Consider the following 21,552-nt stretch of genomic DNA (forward strand, 5'->3'; position numbering starts at 1 on the left):
TTTTATACTTTTTATTTTTAAGTGGTGAGAATTAATAATAGTAGTAACCTTCGAAAAATTTGATACAATAGAATAATAAATGAAAACTGTTGTTTCATAACTAATTATTTATAACTATTATTATTATTATTTATAACTATTATTATTTTATATTATTATAATTAAAATGACATGTAATATGTGTTAAACATTTTTTAAAATGAAATTATTTATTATAATAAAATGTTAATATTTATATATATTCAAAATACTTATTTTAAAAAATTTTTAGAAAGAAAAAAAATACTAATCGAGACCGAGATTTGAACTCTGAACGACTTGGCGGTAGCCAAGAACGATGTCGACTGAGCTGCTCAGCAGCTGCTGACCTAGCGAAACTTATTAGTACATAAGCCGAGCTCGAATTTTTAAAGGCCTTTTTCTTAAAATTGGCTGGCCATTGCGCTTTCTTGTTTTGAGGATTGAACATCCTAAAGGAGTACTAACTATATACAAAGTCTCATCCCAAAGTGAATTTCCCAGGTCGTGCCCACCCCTTGTCAGTCATTGCAGAGGAGTCTGTGCAAGCTAGGTAACGGAGAAAGGGGCAAGAGCAGACCATTTTGTCTAAACATGCAGCAAATGCATAGAGAAAGTAGACCAAGGTATGGTAATGCTGGTTGTACAAGCGTAACTTCTCTCCTGTTAGTTAACGTGGTGTTTGGAAACAGTGTCTTCTTGACACTGTTGTGAGTACATGTGTGTACTTAGCACGTGAGAAACCCACTGCACGTACCGCTAAGCTAATGTTGTTTAATTCGCTATATGTAAGCTCTTGGGTTGATGGCAGCAAGAATGCTCTTCTCAGTAGGGTGGCAATGGTGGCATCAACATAACGTGCGGGCTGAAATGCATTTGTTGGGATGATGTACGGTAGCATATTAAACTTGTGTTGAACTGAGAATAGTAGTGTTTCCGAGGATCTATGTATGCACAGATCTAAGAAAGCTATAGTCACATTACTTTCTTTTTCCCACATAAAATTGATGGAGGGATATATATTAGAGACTTGCTGCATGAAGGTACAAAAGGTTTCATTGGGGCCCTCCCAGGCTATGAGGATATCATCCATGTAACGTAAGTAGAGTAGTGGGTAAAGGATGGTCGGGGAAATCAAATGTTCTATGTTCAGTCTCTCAAGATGAGTTTCGCTAGGATGGCAGATAAAGGGAAACCTATGGGGACTCCTTGTTTTTGTAAATAAATCTTTTGGTTGAAACGAAAATAATTGTGTTCAGTGACAAAAAACAGCACATCATGTATATCCAATATCTGCTGGGCACTAAAGCTCTTCCTAAGTAGTAGTGAATTGACAGCATTACAGCTTCAAACGTTGGCACCAAAGGATACAAGACCACCACATCTAGTTTATAGGTGTAGGAGCTTGTTTGCACTGTACCAATGCTTGCAGTGATACGGTGATGAGGGGGTAACATATGTTGAGTCTGGAATCAATGCATTTAGAAATTTAGAGAATGCTTTTTCTAAAAAGTAGGTGGGGTGCGACTTTTTGTTGACTAGTGGTTGTAATGGCCAGTCAACCTTGTATGTTTTTGGCTCAAAAAATAATCTGGGACATGCAACATTGGGTGGAGGGGTCAAGGCATCCAGTTAGGGATGACACTACCCCTGGTAGGGCTATGATTCGCCTTGTTTTTCATAGGATCATTGGTGTAGTATCCTCACTTATCACTGAGGAATGTGACTGGGAGAGAAACTCATTGGCTCTAAGGAGAAAATCGTCTTCTTTACACAGTATGAACTTCTTGTCAGAAGCAGTTATTAGTTACCTGAAGAAGAACCCGAGTGTTCAAAAACGTTCGTAATGGTCTGTTTATTAGAAGATGCATACTGGTAATAGGCTCAGTGGTATGTTTGTTTTCTTTACTCCGGTGTAGTATCACTATTGTTTGAATTATATTTTGTTTCATTATTATATTTGTATTTATTAAATTGAATATCTTATTGTTGAAATGTTTTGAATCTCAAAACCTTACTTAATAACAATTTATTTAAGTTGAAATAATTAAATATATATTTTTAAATTAGATGTTCAAAATAAATTTTGCCAGATCTCTTCTGAGGAACAAGGGGGTGCATCGATTCTACTTGCTCTAAGGCACTAAATCTGTAGCTATGCCACTGATAATACTCTCTCTATATATATATATATATATATATATACACACACACACAGGGTGGGCCAACGAAAACGAAATGGCAGAGTGTTCATGTTCGTGCAAGCAAATCGCTCAGACAGGTTGATTTTATTCTCGAGGGGACATCTTTTGCAATAAAGTTTTTGCAATTCTGAATACAACAGGCAACAAAAATTTTTAAAACTCATTTATTTTGTATTAACTAAACAAACATTTATTTCCAAAAAAAAAAAAATGTTTGTTTAGTTTGAATATTAACTAAACAAACATTTTTTTTTTTTTGGAAATAAATGTTTGTTTAGTTAATACAAAATAAATGAGTTTTAAAAATTTTTGTTGCCTGTTGTATTCAGAATTGCAAAAACTTTATTGCAAAAGATGTCCCCTCGAGAATAAAATCAACCTGTCTGAGCGATTTGCTTGCACGAACACGAACACTCTGCCGTTTCGTTTTTGTTGGCCCACTCTGTATATATAAGTATTGTGAGTGTGTGTCTCTAAATTTTTTTGTCCAAAACACTGAAAATTTTTTATGTTGACATAACTATGGTAATTTTAATTATATATTTTATTTTATAATAAACAAAACATTGATTGTCCAGGATGTTAATGTTGCTTTTAGCAAAATTTGTTAAATCTGTCTTTGAAGTATATGCTGAATTTTTGATTCTAACATATTTTGATCTTAGGGTCATCCATAAAAGATGTCAATGCTATTTTTGATGAATTTAACTCTCTCTCGACCCTTTCTCACATGTCAAATTTTTTCAAACCCCCCTTTAAAATAATGTCACTTCAGTTCTTTTTTTTTAAAAAAAGTACAACAATAAGAAGTAGAATTCAATTTAAGAAATTTTTTTTTACTTCCATAACATTAGTTAAGTGTTCTTTTATTAAAACTATACCAAGAGATGGTACTTTGGTTTCTGTATGAACACTTTCACAGAGATTTTTCGTGTCAATAAATTCTTTGTCAATCCATTCAATGTCTTTGGCAGAGTCATGTACAATCTTCACCATGTCTTCTTGTACGATCTCCCTCTGCCTTCTTGTTGAAATGGTAACAAGTCCAAAAATTATGAAATAAGATATTTTATGTACAATTTGTCATGCTAATCAAATTTTCATCTATACATCTTTGGCATTTTTATTCCCATGCAAATGCCCACAGTCAGTGGCAGCTCTAGGGGAGTTTTGCAGTATTAAAAGCACTAACAAAGCAGTTATCCCACACATACTAAGTAGTAACAGCTCCTGTAATAACTATGACATTAAGGAAAATATAAAAAACTTACTCAATTACCATCTCCCAGAAGATAGTACTGACGAAGACAGATTACCATCAACAAATCAGGGTGGAAAATAAGGAATTATACTCAAGTTTCAAGGACAGGTGGTTTACCTTTCATGAAATATGGAAAGCTACAAACTCCCTGGCCAATAAAAAGGCCCCAGGAGTGGATAAAATAACTGCTGAGATGCTGAAACAAGCATATCAAGAAATTTCAATAGCCTTCGTGCTTTTATTCAATGCCTGCCTCAAAACCAATTACTTCTCATGAGAATGGTATAAAGATAGTATTTGCTGTCTTCCAAAGGTTAATACACCAGAATCGGAAAGTGATTATCGTCCCATTAGCCTTTTACCAACCATGGGCAAGATACTAGATGGGCTCCTCATTGATCGTATCAATTGGCCAACAAAAAAATTGTTAAATGAAAACCAATACGGTTTCAGACCCAGACGTTCAACGACTACAGCCATCAATAAAGTTGTAAAATTCATTGAGGCTGCATGGAAACAGAATAAGCACACCCTGTTAGTAAACATCGATTTTAGAAAGGCGTTCGATCACCTCTGGTAGCCAGCCATACTGAAGAGTCAGAGAGACAAAATGCCTTGAAAACATTTATTACCTATTGGTAAGTTATCTCGAGAACAGAAGAACGGACTTCTTTTCTGGTGGTTGAATATTGTCAAAAAAGTAAATTGTGGATGTTCCCAGGACTCCCGGTGTGGATTGGGGCTTTGGAATTTAGTCTATGATGACCTTCTTAAAGTAATACAGAACACCAAAGAGATTCAAATACATGGTTTCGCAGACGATACCATTTTAATGATTTGTCACCAAAACCGTGACATTCTTCAAAAGACAGCCAATGAAACTCTCCACAAAATTCATGAATGGAATGAACAGAATAAACAGAATAATTGTGAAGGTCTGGTGTGCACCAAAAGATCACGCCACAAACAACTTCAGGAGATCCTTCTGCATATACCTGAATGGAAACAAAATAAAAATAAAGCCATACATAAAATATTTAGGCATGCTTATTGATCCAATCCTTAGTTGGAAACAACACATTGATTTATGACAGACTGTCATAAAATCAAACAGAAAACTAATACGATGTATCATATTGCAAGAAACACTTGGGGTCTCCCAGCTAAACAATGCAATATGATCTATAAGAATGCAATTGAACTGGCTCTGCTATATGCTACCGAGATTTGAGGCAAGAGAGCCTCTATTGTTCACAACAAAAGGAAATTATTGTTAGTTCAGTGAGGCTTTGCCATACGTGTTTGCAGGGCATATCGAACAGTGCCGACGAATGCCCTACTGGCAATAGCCAATTTAACTCCAATACACATCAAAAGCCATGGTTTGGAAATGGAACTTAACGCTAGATAACATAAAAGAATACTCAGAACAGGACATTCATACTCTGATTGCAAATGACTATTACCCTTTGAATAGTGAGGCCTTACTTAACAAAATAAGACGTCATGGTATTGACACCCACTTCACAGATTTCAAGACTCTCTTCCATCCTGCAACAAACAACAATAACTTGATTAGAATCGACTGCACTCCTGAAGAAAAGGTAACCAAATGGCAAATCTTTACGGACGGTGCAAGAAACGAATTGGGCACGGGAGCAGCATTCGTTGTATACGACACTTCATCTAATAACATAATCCATGAAGAATGTTCATGGATTATGTTGTTAGATGGCATAAGCTCTGCGCCCACTGCTCCAACAATCAGGCGGAGCTGTGGGCAATGCTTAAAGCTCTCACAACAGTTACGAAGCATCTCCAAAAATTTAAAGGAGAAATAAACTTCTTCACCGACAGTAGGTATGTACTCAGCGTTCTGGCAGGCACGAGGAAATTAACAACAATGGGAATAAAGGTTAATCAACTTGCAAGGAATTTAAACAACCATAGAAACATTACTTTTGATTGGATGCCTGGTCACAACAACATACCTGGCAACGAGAGAGCCGATAAGTTAGCTAAGAGGGCCACAGAACTGTTAATAAATCCCTCCTTTGGACTAATTCCAACCAGTTACATCAAAAATTTCATCTGTAACAAAAGCATAGAACTCTGGGAAACAGACTGGAACAACTCCACAACCAGTAGAACTACTTTCAGCTTCCTCCCGTCCATCCGGAAGAGACAGAAGTATAACTACATAAACCCAACATTTTCCTTAACACAGTGCTTAACTGGTCACGGTAACCTACCATCTTACCTACACAGGATAGGAAAGAGAAGTAACACACATTGCAGATGCGACGACTCATCTTACGGTGACACATTCCACATCATATTCAACTGCCTGATGTACGAACCTGAGAGGAAGGACCTGAAAGAATACTGCACCTCTCATGGACAGACTTGGCTGCCGAACCTGGACTTTCTTTGTGCACATAAAGAAAGCTACAATCTTTTCTTGAAATTTGTCGCTGCCTGCACTGCTTTTCAGAATGACTTTACGACTTACAGAAGCTCAAACAGTGACTCAGACTGTTTTACCAATGTGGGATGCTGTTAAGTCATCGATGAATTCTCTGTCAAAATATGTTACCACTTCCTCTCTCTTAGTGCAACTAGCACTATAGTCATTTTGACTCTACAATTATTAGAAAAATTTGAAATTACAAAGTGTAAACAGCACTGCCTTATTCTGGCTATTTTGAAACTTAAATTTTTTGTGTACGGTGTGATTACCACTAGTTAACACTAGCCAAGTCAACTACTTTATAAATTATAATTTTTATGTATCTTACATCCTGTTTATTCTTTGTTATGTGTTCAAATGTCTACTAGACACCGTGGAATAGCCGATACCCTTTTAACTGTCTTCATTTTCACAAAACTGGTTACTGTCTAGATCGATGTACTTATATTACTCTGTATTCTTATAATATTGTATTGTGTTCAAATTGACCCAATCTCTTGTCGGGAAAAGTACTCCCATTCTGTATATACCGTTAATTCTGTGCATAATTGTATTCTATTGCATCTTGTTTTAATTGAATAAGTGGTGATGCAGATGCCCGTGGGGTCCCTTGGGGACCCCATGGTTGCTATTTTCACACTTCCCTATCTTTCTCTGTTTCCTCTTCCGCCTAACTTCTCTTTTCTTATTCTCTTCTTTCCGCTTCCAATAGGGCTAAGTATGGATAGCCCTATTTTCCTTTAATCCAAAGTCAAAAGTATTGATACTGAGATTTGCAGAATAATAGAGCAATGCATGCACAATTTTAATAAACAAAACCCAACCATAACCCACAATGTATATTTAGTAAGAAGTGACATCATACTGCCCTAAACCCCCTTGTCACAAATTGTCACATCTCTTAAACTTCCCCTCTCCCCTTTGGGTGTGACATCATTTATGGATAACCCCTTATATATAATTTATTCATATTTGTAACTAGAGCAAAAAAAATTTTAAGCAGTAGAAAAATTTGACAACTGAACTTTGTAATCTTCATTTTGTATAATTATATACCATTTATCATCCGAATGTAAGTTTATATTTATGGTACTTAAATAATAGCATGTTTATGCATACTTAATTTGTTCTCTTCAGTATTCCACAATTCAACTCTTGGTATTTCTGGTCCCAAGCATTCCAGAATGTAATATTTTGCATTCTTGCTAAATATAGCATTATTATATAGACAACTTTTTCCAATATCACAAGTCAGACAGTTTGCTTTTTTAGATATGTTTGCATTCATATCCGTTATTGAATACAAGTGCTGCTGTCCAATTTCGTTTGCAGAAGCAGCTAAATAGTATCTGTTAAAGAAAAATTAATTTTTATGTTGTTTATATTTACAAATTTTTAAAATTAATAATACTTATCAACTTACAATTTATGATTATTACTTTGATGAGTTATGATATCAATAACATCAAATTTCCCATTTGTGAGAACATTTTTTCGTTTACCCTAGAAGTACTTAATAATTAATATTTTTATATTCATATCTAAAATACAATATGATTAATATACTAACATTTATATCCCACATTACAATATGAAAGTATCTTCCAGCTTCACCCTCTGGAATAGGCATTCGAACAAAATAATGATTTTTATCACTGGTAAATAATGGAGGTCTGTATACATCTGATATCCATCCTCTCCCATTCATATCTTCTTGAACACTCTAATTTAATTGATGATAAAAATTTATGATATATAAGTAACTTTTACTCATATTAGATTATCAGTTATTCTGCAGTGAATTAACTAAAGTGTGGTTAAGTAAGGTATTGAAAAAATAACAAGAGATAAAGATGCTTTTAAAATTCTTTATTGTCGGAACATAGTGATGACTAATACTTGACTTCGTGCATTCCTTGTCAACAGAATAACTCTGGAATGAGTTATCTGATCTTGATGAAATTTTCTTGGACGACTCATCATCACTCATGGATGAACTGATTAAAATTTCAACTCTCAAAAATGATCTATACTGAAGAAAAACCCCTATCACCAGTTCTACAAAAACGGATCATTTTTGAAAGTTGAAATTTTAATCAGTTCATCCATGAGTGATGATGAGTCGTCCAAGAAAATTTCATCAAGATCGGACAACTCATTCCAGAGTTATAATGTTGACAAGGAATGCATGAAGTCGAGTGTTAGTCGCTTCCTGCACGTACGTGTAGAAGCCTCATCTAGTGGTCAGAAAATATGACAAGCATTAAAACGGTAATTTTGAAAGGTAAATGTTGTCGCTAACTAGATATAAAGAATCTTTATAGAATAATATTTGCTGTGTAAGTTTAAAAAAGTTTTCTTTTTAAAACGTGGAGCAGCAGCGATCAATATTGATGGCTTTACGATCCATTCTCTTCTTCGTCTTCCTATCGTTAGTACGAAATTTCGATCTGTAAATGGAGAAGCTGCACAGAGATTCCAGATTGAGATGAAGTCGCTCAAATTCATCATCATCGATGAAATGTCAATAGTTGGTGCAAGAATGCTTTACATGATCGAGAGAAGATTGAGGGAGATAAACCACGAGAAAGATGAACCGTTTTGGTGGTTTCTTTATCTATTTGTTTGGTGATTTTCGTCAGCTTCCTCCTGTTAATGATACTCCTCTCTCTTCGAGTGTTTTTTACAATGTAATGTCCCAACAAGGTCCCTACCTTGTTGGGACATGACATTACATTCGCATTTGATTCCTTTGAGAAGTTCATTGAACTTAGTAATTCTCATAGACAAAATAGTGCAGATAGTTCCTTCACAGATGTCTTACAACATCTAGCTTCGGGTGATTTCTCTGATACAGATCTGAACAATCTGTCGACAAGAAATCGAGCCTATTTATTCAGAGATGAACTTGATCAGTTCCAAACGGCTATATCCAACAAACGAGTAAGTTAAACAAAGCAACGAAGACTACTTGCAGTCAATTGGGTACCCTATTGCTTATATAGCATCTGAAAACACTCCAGATATTGCCCCACCTTTGTCCAAAGATGACTCAGCTCTTGGTCTCCAAGTATTTGAATCTCTCAGTTAATGCCAGAATCATGCTGAGAGTCAACTTATGGGTGCAAGGAGGTCTCGTCAATGGTTCACTAGGAACTATACGCTACATTATATATGCTCCAAATGCTCGCCCTCCAGCTCTTCTCTCTGTTTATTTTAGTGGAATTCAATAGCTATCGGGGACCTTTCATCTATGATAATCTGTTTCCAATAATCCCCATAACACGCTCTTCGAACGATGGCAGTATATTGCGATCTCGTAGACAGTTTCCCCTTACCTTAGCATACTCGATGACTATAGATAAATCACAGGGATTAACTCTTCCAAAAATCAAAATAGATATAGAGAAAAAAGAGACAGCTATTGGTCTTACCTATGTTACATTGAGTCAAATGAAAAAAATAACTGACTCGGTATTTTTAGAGTTACAATAAATATCGCTACGAGTCAATCTGTAAGTCCAAGGACTATAGTGACAGACAGAATTTCGTGAGACGTTGGCATAGCAATTAATTAATGGCTTATTCTGACCTTATATTTGTACCTTTAAATGATCCAATAGAAATCAAATATATTGTTGAGAACAAATGATTCTTTGTTTCTTTTTTCCCTCATAATGTAGAAAATAAAGGTGCGAGCCGCTTCGTTCCGACTACACGCTGATACAGCATTACTTAACTAGTTATAATTACAAACAACTCAATAAACCTGATTTTTTATTAAAACTAGATGATCTGCTGAATTATTGAGCTATGATTAGACTAACAAGTAAGTTAACAAAAGTATTTCATATTTAATTATTATTTTATTGAGATTCAGATTATAAATGTATTCTGTTGTTTTTTTCTTAATTTGTAAACCAAATAAGTGATTTAGACTTGATATTGTTCTTATAAAATGAACTTAGTGTTTCATCAGAAAGTTTTTCATACCATAAGACATACTGTATATACTAATGTATTAGGTTGTCAAGGATGAAATTTGTAGGTAATAATATTGCCAACTGTAACAGCTTATTATTTGACCTTGGCTTAATATTTTCTTTTTTTTTTTTTTTTTTTTTTTTTTTTTTTTTTTTGAACTTTCATATCTCACCTGTTTAAAGAAAGCATTGTTGAAAATGGAATGGAACACAGAAACAAAAGTGCTTGGAAGCTTGCTTGATGTTGCATTTTCGTCACAAATCTGATCCATTTTTGAATCAAATTGTCACTTGTGATGAAAAATGGATCCAATATGACAATTGCAAATGTTCAGCACAGTGGTTGAACAAGGATGAATCACCAAAATACACTCCATCAAAAGAAGCTGATGGTGAATGTTTGGTGGTTTTGTGCAGGTGTGATCCATTATGATTTCATGAAACCTGGCTCATCAATTACAACAGAAGTATACTGCAACCAACTGGACGAAATGATGCAGAAACTTAAAGAAAAACAGCCTAGCTTGGTCAACAGATTGACTCCTATCTTATTGCATGATAACGCTAGACCACACACTGCACAAATAACTGTGGCAAAACTACAGGAATTGGAGTTAGAAACTACTTCATCATTATCCATACTCACCAGACCTAGCCCCCACTGACTACCACTTCTTTCACAATTTGGACAAGTTTTTAACAGGAAAACAATTTAATTCCGACAATGCTGTAAAACTGGCCTTCCAGGAGTTTATTGACTCTCGTCTGCCAGGGTTTTATACCACCAGCCTGAACAACCTGCCACTTAAATGCCAAAAGTGTATAGACAAGATGGGTGCATACTCTGATTAAAATAATTCCTTATATTTGTAAGTTATCAACCAACTTTGCCTTTTTTTCCACAAATTTCATCCTTGATGACCTGATTATATATATATATATATATATATATATATATATATAAAGTGATGTAGCCATCACCAGCAGTTATCTGACATATCCACAGAATTTTTAACAGTATTAACATTTAGTTAATACTGTTAAAACTTCTGTGGATATATCAGATATATGTCCAATTATATAAGCACTATAGTCATCAGAAGTATTTTACCAGTGGTTAATTGTCAAAGCATTTGAATATCACTTGATAGATGCATTGCATCAGTTACATGTATAACAACACCAGGGGTGGCAAACCTGTGGCATGTAAGGATAAATCATCTGGCATGTAACATATCATATGATTTCAATTTATCATGTGTCTTTTTCAATCATCCTTTTGATTTATCACCTGATCATCCTTTTTTCAATCAGCTTTTTTACAGTTATTCTAATTAAAGCATATTTGTTTAATTTCTTTAATTAAATATCATTATTCAAATTCTAAAACTTTGGCACACACAAACACCTTTAAAGTTAAATGTGCTTACTATATGGCATGTATGACTACAGTGTAGTTTAGAGGCATACATGCCTCTAAACTACACTGTAGTCATCAGATATATCCCAATAATAGGTGATTGTGAACTCATTTGAGCATCACTCAAGAATGTATTCATTACACAAGTAATTATGTAATATTGAAAAAGAATCACTAAGATGGTGTGATTCAAAACACATTTATATTAGAGAGAGAATAATAAAAAAAATATGTCAATGGTTATTTGATTTGTTGCAGTAATAGACAGTGACATTTGGAATAGATCTGCACCAAAATCACTTAGTTGGTTTACAAATTAAGAAAAACCAACAGAATATAAAATAATTTGTCTAGATCAGCAATTCTGAATCAGGGGTACACATACCCCTTGGGGTATGCTCTTGGTGGTTTAAGGATACATGAAAAATAATTAATAATGGCAGATGTACACTCATTGCCATAAAAATTAATGCACCAAGAAGGAGTTGTCAAAATTGAATGAAATTGTGTGAGTATAATGGTGATATAAGTAAGTGGATACAAAATGAAAGCAAAAGGATAATTTATTGCAGGAAAAACTACAAATGAAAGGAGGTTCTAGTACTTTGTTGGGCCACCTGTATTGTGAATACAAGATATGATACAGGTGGGTATGCAGGCATACAGATGCCATATGGTGCCCTGTGGCATCTCAATCCATAATTACTATATGTAATCCTCCAGTTCGATCAAACTCCTAGGCAAACTAGGCAAGCCAGGGAAATGTGAAAATGTGGCAGAATCAGTCTTGTGACACCCTTGCTTTGTGTGGTCAAGAATTGTCCTGTTGGAAAATGGCCCTTGGGAGCCCTTCCATGAGAGGCAACACATATGGCTGCAGGATGTTACTAACATACTGCTGGGCTGGCATGATCCCTTGGATCATTATTAGAGGTGACTGTATCACATTTGATGGCATCCCAGACCATTACACCAGCTGTGGGGTCAATGTGCCTTACCAAAGTGTAGGCAGGATTGAGGCATTCACCATGGGGCCTCCAGACACAAACACAGCTGTCTTCAGTGCCCAAACTAAATCTGGATTTGTTGCTGTAGATGACCCAGTTCCATTCTATTGCAATCCAATCTCATCATGAGCAACACCACTTCAAATGGAGATGACAGAGGGTAACTGTCAATGGCAACACACACAACGACCACTGCAATATCAAATGTTTCTCACCCAGGTGCCTTGAAAGGGTACAGACAGACACAGAGGCCTGTAATAATGATGCCACCTGTGTCCAGATGGCAGACAATGATACAGTTGGCTGTGTGTGTGTGCTTGTTGGAGGATCCGGTCCTCTTAGTTCAGAGGTGCTTTTGGCAGACTATTAGCTGTCTCTCATCCACTGGTCCCAACATCTTCAACTTTGCCCATATAGCCCATCATGCCTAGGTGATGGGCTATTTGGCAAAATGAACATCCAGCTTCTCTAAACCTAATGATTCTTCCCCTCTCAAACTTGGTTAGTTGTTCATATGGTCTTTGAGTGCAACATTAAGGCATCTAGTGATACAGCATCCCTTTGCAACAGGTAAACTACAGACAAGTTGCCTTTGTGTGTTTTTTTTTAATAGGCCAAGGGGAACACAGTTCAACACTCTCTGCTGGCATTACACAATGAGCCACCACTCTATAACTTCAATCATTTCCATATCTGCCCGAGACTTCTCTGCATGCCAGGTTTTGCAGTGATATTCACAGTGATACAACAACTCTTTCTTGGTGTATTAATTTTTATGGCAATGTGAGTGTATTATTAGAATATTTGGATTCTGCATTGAAGCCTTTGATGACGTCACAGCACTTGATGCTTAGTTTTAAGTAAAAATATAATTACCATATTTACTTGCATATAAGATGAGGTATTTATTCATTTATCACAGCTTCAAATTCCTAGGTTGTCCTATATGCACAAGTGAAAGATTTTTTGCATTTTTGTAAACTGTGTATTTGCATTTTTTACTGGAAGCTTACCCACTTGTATTTAAAAACATAAGTATTTTATTTGGGTTGTTTGAATTGTTCTTGTATATTGTCAGGAGTAAAGATGAATAGCAATAGGAAAAGCAAAGCTTTTGAATTAAATTCCAGATTGAAATTCCAAAATCACATGGGAGCATGATATAAGTTTTAATCCATTCCCACGTGAAAACAGATGATTATTTGGAAAGCAGAATTTGGAGAAACTCATAAGTGTAATTGATGGAGATTGGATTTAACTGTTAAGAATTGGCAAAAAGGTTCCAGATTGTCCAGCTTTATGTGAACAAATTATGTTGTTGATTTTACAAGATTTTTCCCTAAAGTTTAAAATGCCAGTAATTTTGCGGGACAATGTGTGCATTTACATTCATTTGATATTTTACTTGTGATTAAACGAAATAAAGAAAATTAGATTTATTAATACAATTCTAATTTTATTTTAATCTTTAAAGTCACATCTTGTCCTATATGTGAGTAAATACGATATATTTTTATTATACTTATCTGTGCCCTTCCTCCAATGCTTTTCGATTTAAAAAATACTTTTTTATATATAATTATACAGTGCTGTGTAATTCACCAAGGGCCATAGTTTGACTAATAAGCAAAACAAAATTTAGTAAAAATGGAAAATGAAACTTAGGAAAATAGGCTGCCAAGGGGGTAAGCAAGTCAAAAAAAAGGTCTAAAAGTAGGCAGTTAAGCCGTGATCTATGGTAATATCTAAATTAGTAGTACTAGAAATGAACTGGGTAGCATAACTGGCAGTGCATCTAAATGGTAAGTGGAAGTTGTAGGTTTGAGTCCCATTGCAGGCAAATTCTTTTCCTCCAGAAATCTTAAATTAAAATTAATTTATTATAATTATTAAAATTATCCAAGATAGCACTTAACTGCCTACCTCTAAGTTAATTAAATACAATGTAATTTGTCTAGCCTAATCATAGACTATCAACCAAATCATCAGACTGTCTTTATTATAATATTAGATATTTATATTATACAGTGAAACCTGAATAAAATGAAAACCTTCCAAAATGGAAAAATTATTTGATATGGAGTGACTTTCTACGTTAAATTCTACTATAAGTCAGAAACTTGCCCAACATGGAAACAGGTGGTTTTTCATTATGAAGAATGTAATGGCCAAGATTAGAGGTTCTCAAAGTGGGCATTACTGCCCCCCTGTGAACGGTGAGTAAATCTAGCGGGTGCTGGAGGCAGGGTACTGAACGATGACCACAGGCAAAAGTTGGGGTAACTGATGGGTTAGGGGGTGTTGGGTATAACTTTATGGAAGAAAGGGAACGGTGGATCGAAAAAGCTTGAGAACCCCTGGCCTAGATAAACCAGAAAATTAAGATGCCACTTTTAGACAAGTAAGTAAAATCTTCAGATATAATAGTCATTGCAGAGCATGACAAACTGTACTTCCAAAATTATTTCAAATCTTGTCAGAGAAATGAAGGTCATATGATAAGGAGACATATGAACTGAGGGCTGTCAAGATGTGGAGTTGAGAATTTTCCTGAACCTGGAGAAAACTTAGAGGCCTGTAGTAGTTCCTGTCTGTATAAATTATTACATTTACTAGCAAAAAATAAAATCTTTATAGCTGCTTTTTATTAAAAAGAACATTCTATGTATTTCATTTATTCAAAGAAAAAAATTGCAAAAGAGATTGTAAAAGGGGTCTACTGTACTCCCAGGTCCCATATAAGCTCTCAACATGTCAAGTGCTTATATGGGTCTCATGAGCTTGGTTTATGTAGGACAGTCATAACAGCCACATACAGGCCAAGCAAGATCTGTGTTGAAATTAACCAGGACTTTATTCTTACAAGTGTTCAATTCCAAAGTTCTCAAGAACAAACAATGAATGTAATTTGTGAAAACAATGAGAATAAGGTAACACACGCCATTTTTCCTTGTACAGAGTAGTTAGCAACTAACTAGTACAAAGTGTTCAAAAACAAGTTGAGTAACTTGTTGAATTACAAACTTAACTTTAATAACTTTGTATTTTGGATTCCAGTTGTAATAATATTTTATTAAAATTTTTACAATTTATTTAGAAGTGTTTCTCTGAAAAATTCAGTATTTTTACAAACATTGCCAACAGAATCAAAATATTCCACATTTTCTTTGATGTCTTTCAAAAATGAAGAAAATGAATGAAAGTATCTTATAAGCCTCTGCCTTAAAAGGTTTCAAGAAATCTCTAAATCATAATAATTAAAACATCCTTAGAATGTCTACAGGTGAAACATTATGATGTCCTTCAGACATTGAGCCATCTGTTGAAAAATATTGGATTGTCACAAGAATGAACTGTACAGTACATGTAAATTAGAATTAAGGAAGTATGGTAACTGAGAATTTATGATTGTAATGCTTATAAAATGTTAATAATTTCACATTAAATTATTTATTAACATAATTTACAAATAAAACTCACTTTTATGCAGCTCCATTTCTGATTTTCATAGCAAATACTAATTACTGACGAATTTTGAAGTCTACGTAACCAAGTTATAGATAATCTACTCTCATCAACCCAGTTAACGGATGTAAAGTAATATCTAAAATAATAAAAACAAATTTTCTAAAACGAATTTAAATTAAAAATTGCAAAAGTATAAAAGTACTTCAACATTTTAATAAAGATTTCATAGTATATTTGAAAAACTTCTAATGTAAAAATAATTTTATTGCTAAGTGCATAAAGTATATATTAACAGATATCAGCTATCAAATTCATGACAAAAAATATTTATTTAAAATACACATTGTAAAAAGTTTGTGTGTTCACTTTATTATTAAAAATTCCCCTAATAGGGTCAAATACATCTAAACTCAAAGGATGTAAAAATGATCCTGTTCTAAGAGTCTTTTGAATATAGAAGTAAATTATTGATAATTTATACATTTTGCTATATTCTGTTAGTTCTAATATATACTCTTGTAATATAAAAATATATTGGGTTGTTCGGAAAGTTTGTAGCGATTTTTAAGAGAAATAAAAATTGTTTTAATACTAAAAATATATTTTTATTCCATTATGTATGCGCCATTGTTTTTAATGACGTGTTGCCATCTATGGGGCAGCTTCATGATACCCTCTTCGTAGAACTTTCCAGTTTTTCCCTCGAAAAACTGAATCCACGTGGTTTTTGCAAGCTTCCAAAGTATCAAAGTTTTTATCATGAAGGGAATTTTGTAGAGAATGGAACAAATGGTAATCCGACGGGGCAAGGTTGGGTGAGTAAGGGGGGTGGGGTAAAACATCCCAGCCTAGTTCCAATAATTTTTGGTGTGTTCGTAAAGACGTGTGAGATCTGGCATTATCTTGGTGAAACACAATGCCTTTTCTATTGGCCAGTTCCGGACGTTTTTCTTTAATTGCCATGTTCAGCTTATCCAATTGGGAACAATACTTATCAGAATCAATTGTTTGATTTTGTGGAAGCAGCTCGTAGTACAGGATTCCTTTCCAATCCCACCAGACAGTGAGCATGACCTTTGGATGAAGACTGGCCTTTGGAGTTTAATGGTGATTCATTTTTTTTACCCCATGATCGTTTTTGGCTGATGTTATAAATGATCCACTTTTCATCATCTGTCACTAAACGCTTCAGAAAAGGGTCATTTTCATTTTGTCTTTCAAGAGAATCACAAATGGAGATGCGATTCAGTAAGTTTTTTTCCGTTAAGTCGTGAGGTATCCAAATGTCATAATGATTCACGTATCCGAGCTTCTTTAGATGTTGAAATACAGTACTGTTTGATGACTTCACTATGTCTGCAATCTCTCGAGTTGTGTAATGAGGGTTTTCATCCAATAATGCTTTGATTTGGTCCTCTTCAATAACAGGAGGTCTTCCTGAGCGAGGAGCATCTTCAAAGCTGAAATTACCAGTTTTAAATTTTGCAAACCACTTTCGAACAGTTGATTCTGATACAGCACTCCCACCATAAACATCACATATCTTTTTTGCTGTTTGTACAGCATTTTTGCCTTTACAAAAAAAGAAAAGAAACAAGTGTCGATAATGCACGTTGTTCGCATCCATTTTTGCAGCGAGACAAATTAAACGCTATTTGAATAATCTTAATGGTTTTTTTGTAACAGACGCGTCTCAAGGTCATTTATCGTAATACTCACTGGTTTGTACAATTCTAATCATTTTTGCGTCAGTGTCTCAACTGTCAGCTATCAAAAATCGCTACAAACTTTTTGAACAACCCAATAAAATACTTTAAAAATAATATAGAAATACATTTCTGCTTTTACAATTTAATTAGTTATTGGAAAATCATTGTTAAGCAAGCTATTGTATGATGAGTTATCCCTTCTTAGGTTGAAGTTTAGGTTTAGTCTCTTTTAGGTTGAGTTTCTTTCAGGTTCAATAGTATAAATTAAGTTTCTTTCTGAAAATATAGTTTTAACTATATAATATAACACAGAGAGATGGCCAACAAAAATATAGCACTATATAGTGATAATAGAGAACTTAAACCAGTTGAAGAAATACACAATTTCTCTTTAATAGCTGACTAAAAGCTAAATGATGTAATCTTACTATGTTGTAAAAAGTAGTAATAAAAAAAGAGTGCAAATATTTAAGTCATTGCTTTATCTCTCTTATTTCCATATTATTTTTATTTTTTTTTTGTTTTCAATTTTCATTTCATTTCTTTTAATTTTTTATGTTTTTGCATTTTCTCCAGTTAGTAGAAAAATTGATGAGGAATTAAAAAGATTAAGAAGAGCAGATGAAGAAAGTTAAAGGATACACAACACACAAAACCAACAACAACACTGTGAAAAGAAAAATTTACTAATGTTTTCGTCTATATAAAAATAGACATCATCAGGTAAAAATGATATAGAACAAAATGGCTAACAAAAATTGAATGCTTTTTTTCAATGTTCCAACTGTAATTAGAATACATTGTTTAAAATTTATGTGTCATGTTCAGGAAATAATTTCAAAATATGTGTATTATTTAAACAAGAAACAAATAAATAATTAATTCATTTCTCATTAATGTTCACGGAAAGTTAAAGGACTTTTGAGATCAGAAAGAAATAAGATACTGAAGATTTCTATATGATGGCAGAATGAATAATTGTTCCTGATAAGGAGGTAGGTAATGCTAACTAGTAGTCCATTTAAAAAGGAGAACAGATGAAGATATAGTGATTATTAGGGAAGTGGAAATCTTATTACTGAAACTCTTGATTTCAGGGTTGGAAGAAGTAGACAGAAAGCAATTGAAAAGGTTGATAGCAAAGAAAATTGAAAAGAGAAGAGGAAAATTGTTTTCTATGTAAAGTTTTTCACAGTGTCTTGAATTCAAAAATATCTCCATGCTTTGATGCAAATTTAGTTTCATTTTAATTATTCATATTTTCACTTTTCATTATTTTTAACATGTTTTAAAAAAATCTACACCTTAAATATCTCCATCAAATACTATTTAATGCACAAAAACATTTTCAGTCCAGTTTATGAATCATCCTCAGTTTAGAACCATATAATAGTAATTGAACATACAAAATTTAAATAAAATAAAACAAGTACAATTTAAAGTTACAAATAAAAATACAAATGATGGAGAATAAAAATAAAATAAACAACATAAAACAAAATTTAAATATAAAAGACAAAATACAAAGGTTTATAACAATACATATATATATTTTGTTAAATACGATGGAAAAAAAGTATTATTATTATTTTTAAATCTAAGCTAGACTTTGTAAAGTGATTTCAACACATTCTTTATCTAATGCTGGACTCTCATTTTTGGAGAATATTCACCCCTAGACCCACTCAACTTTCTTCTGTTGTATGAATGAGGGAATTCCCTGTTTCTATTTCTTTGCTCTCTGTATTTTCACCCTCATGAAAAATGACACTATGCCACTAGCTTATAGAATCTAATTGTAGCTAATACAGTAGCACCTCATTATATTGTAGATTCAGATATGTCACATTTTTTATGGCCCCCAAATTTTAAAAGCACTTGAGTCAATAAATTTTAAATTATCAATTACCATTGAATTACTTTTTGCAATGAAATATGGTATTTTATTCCTACCATTGTCCTTGAAACTATCACTGCAGGTGAAACAATAAATTTGTCAACATCTAAATAAGCAAAACAGGTGGACAGATTTATACTTTCATGCAATCAATTATCATTTTATGCTTCCTTTTGATATTAAAAGTTGTTTATTGGTTTTAAGTACTGTCAATTCACATAAAGATGTGAAATTTCGAATTCACTGCATAAGGTGTAAGGAAAAGATTTATTTATTTTTGAATGGAGAGTTCTACAGTAGTAACTTTATTTTGTTTTTGAGAATTTTTGCTCTAATTTTATAAGTTTTAATGTTCTATTATATGTTCAATATTTATTTATTTAAATTTAATTACTGTATTTATAATTTTTATTGAAAAATATAAATTTCTCGAATTTATAATAAGCGATTTATTATGAAATATAGTACTGTATTGTAAAATTGCAACTGATATTTTGTTTTTATATCTACAGTATTTGTCTTTAATGCCATTGCTAAAGAAACAATACTGCTAAATGGGTGTACACACACACACACACACCACACCACACCACACAATGTTCCCTCTAATGTTTTTTGTAGATGAGCAGAACATACACTTCTCTGAGCAAAAAAAAAATTTTGCTGAGCAGATTCTGAGCAAAAAGTTTTTCTGAGCATATATATATAAAATCTTATTTTTTCCTATAAAAATTAAAATAATTAGAGATTAAAATTCATTTTAAAAAACATGCTTCCATACAAAATATTATCTTTTGTCAATGATTTAATGTATTTAATTGAAATATACGTAGTAATAATCATGTTGCAGAGTGAGAAATAAGTAAACAACAGTTCAAATCAGTGTGCATGCTTGCCTGCACGGCGCACAAATTTTCGTGCGTGGCAACAAATTGAGCAGTGCACGGCCGAGCAGCCGCGCAGCTTAGAGGGAACACTGTATATATATAATTATAAATAAACTTACGAATCTATATAATCTTCAGGAGGGGTAATTTTCTGTAAAGGTGGATTCGTTGTAGAAAGATCAATGACAAATAAAGTAACTGTTGGATTCGTTTTTCCTGGCTAGAATTAAAAAAAAAAATACTAGTAATTTATCCACAAAATTTAGTGATTATATTTAATTATAATTAAACTAAATTACCTTTGGATATCTCAAGTTTATAGGAGTAGGATAAACAGGATTGACATCTTTAGATGAACCACCATACATTTGATATGTCATAATATCTACATTTGTATCATTAAATAAAGCAAAACAAATTTTGTTCCCACTGTCTGACCACCAAATGGCATTGTTACTTGATAAAATTTCCTCTAAAAGAAAATAATAAGATATTTTCTATTTGAATAATTTATAGAAACAAAATATATTATTAAATCCTTAAAAATGTACTTTTAATATTTATTATTACCTTCGTAAACCCAATCAGGTATTCCATTAAAGATTTCACCATCTTTTCCTGTATTTGTGAGTCGCCATGGGCTTGGTTCCAACGTTATTTGTGGTATATAGTAAATATCATTATTATATACATATATCTGGAAAAATGATTCAATACTTTAAAAATAAAAAATCCAATAATTTATTTTTTTCTGATGAAATCTATATTTTATAAGTAAACAATTCATTAAATATCAAATATATGACTTACTAATTGACTACTACTAGGACCCCAAGATACATATTGAAGTTCTATGGCAGGTGTTTTGGGTAGAAGTGAGAAAACATGCCTAAATGCATTAATAAATAAAGATAATAAGTATCTATATTTATATATCTACGTAATTAAAATATTTATTATCTATAATGTGTATTATACTTACCCATCTGTCAAATTATATACTTGATATTGTGCTTTGTAGGAATGCCTATATTCCTAGAAATAGAAAATAATAAATATTTTTTAAATTTGAAAATATGATTTTAGAATAAAAGCTAATATTTATACAGAATGGCCATAAAATTTGGAAACAGATGATAATATTTTATTTCTGTGTCATTCATTCCAATACATTCTTTAACTGCACTTAATTACTAATTATGTATCAACACAAAACAACCTTTTATAA

General features: G+C 33.1%; 1 protein-coding gene across 6 annotated transcripts in view; it reads right to left on the reverse strand.

The window, feature by feature from the left end:
* Positions 1 to 21,552, reverse strand: part of LOC136985709 (inactive dipeptidyl peptidase 10-like) — a 202,359-nt gene that overhangs the window by 23,943 nt on the left and 156,864 nt on the right. For all 6 annotated transcript variants that reach the window (XM_067283044.1, XM_067283045.1, XM_067283039.1 and 3 more), the window contains 9 exons: positions 21,307 to 21,359; positions 21,135 to 21,213; positions 20,895 to 21,021; positions 20,624 to 20,796; positions 20,444 to 20,544; positions 15,844 to 15,967; positions 7,524 to 7,676; positions 7,377 to 7,456; positions 7,073 to 7,302 (listed from right to left, as the gene is read on the reverse strand). In XM_067283044.1, coding sequence (XP_067139145.1) covers positions 7,073 to 7,302; positions 7,377 to 7,456; positions 7,524 to 7,676; positions 15,844 to 15,967; positions 20,444 to 20,544; positions 20,624 to 20,796; positions 20,895 to 21,021; positions 21,135 to 21,213; positions 21,307 to 21,359 — 1,120 coding nt within the window. The remainder of the gene's footprint in view (positions 1 to 7,072; positions 7,303 to 7,376; positions 7,457 to 7,523; positions 7,677 to 15,843; positions 15,968 to 20,443; positions 20,545 to 20,623; positions 20,797 to 20,894; positions 21,022 to 21,134; positions 21,214 to 21,306; positions 21,360 to 21,552) is intronic.

Source organism: Centruroides vittatus, unplaced genomic scaffold, assembly GCF_030686945.1.
Source record: "Centruroides vittatus isolate TY-2023 unplaced genomic scaffold, ASM3068694v2 contig_975, whole genome shotgun sequence".
NCBI lineage: Eukaryota > Metazoa > Arthropoda > Arachnida > Scorpiones > Buthidae > Centruroides > Centruroides vittatus.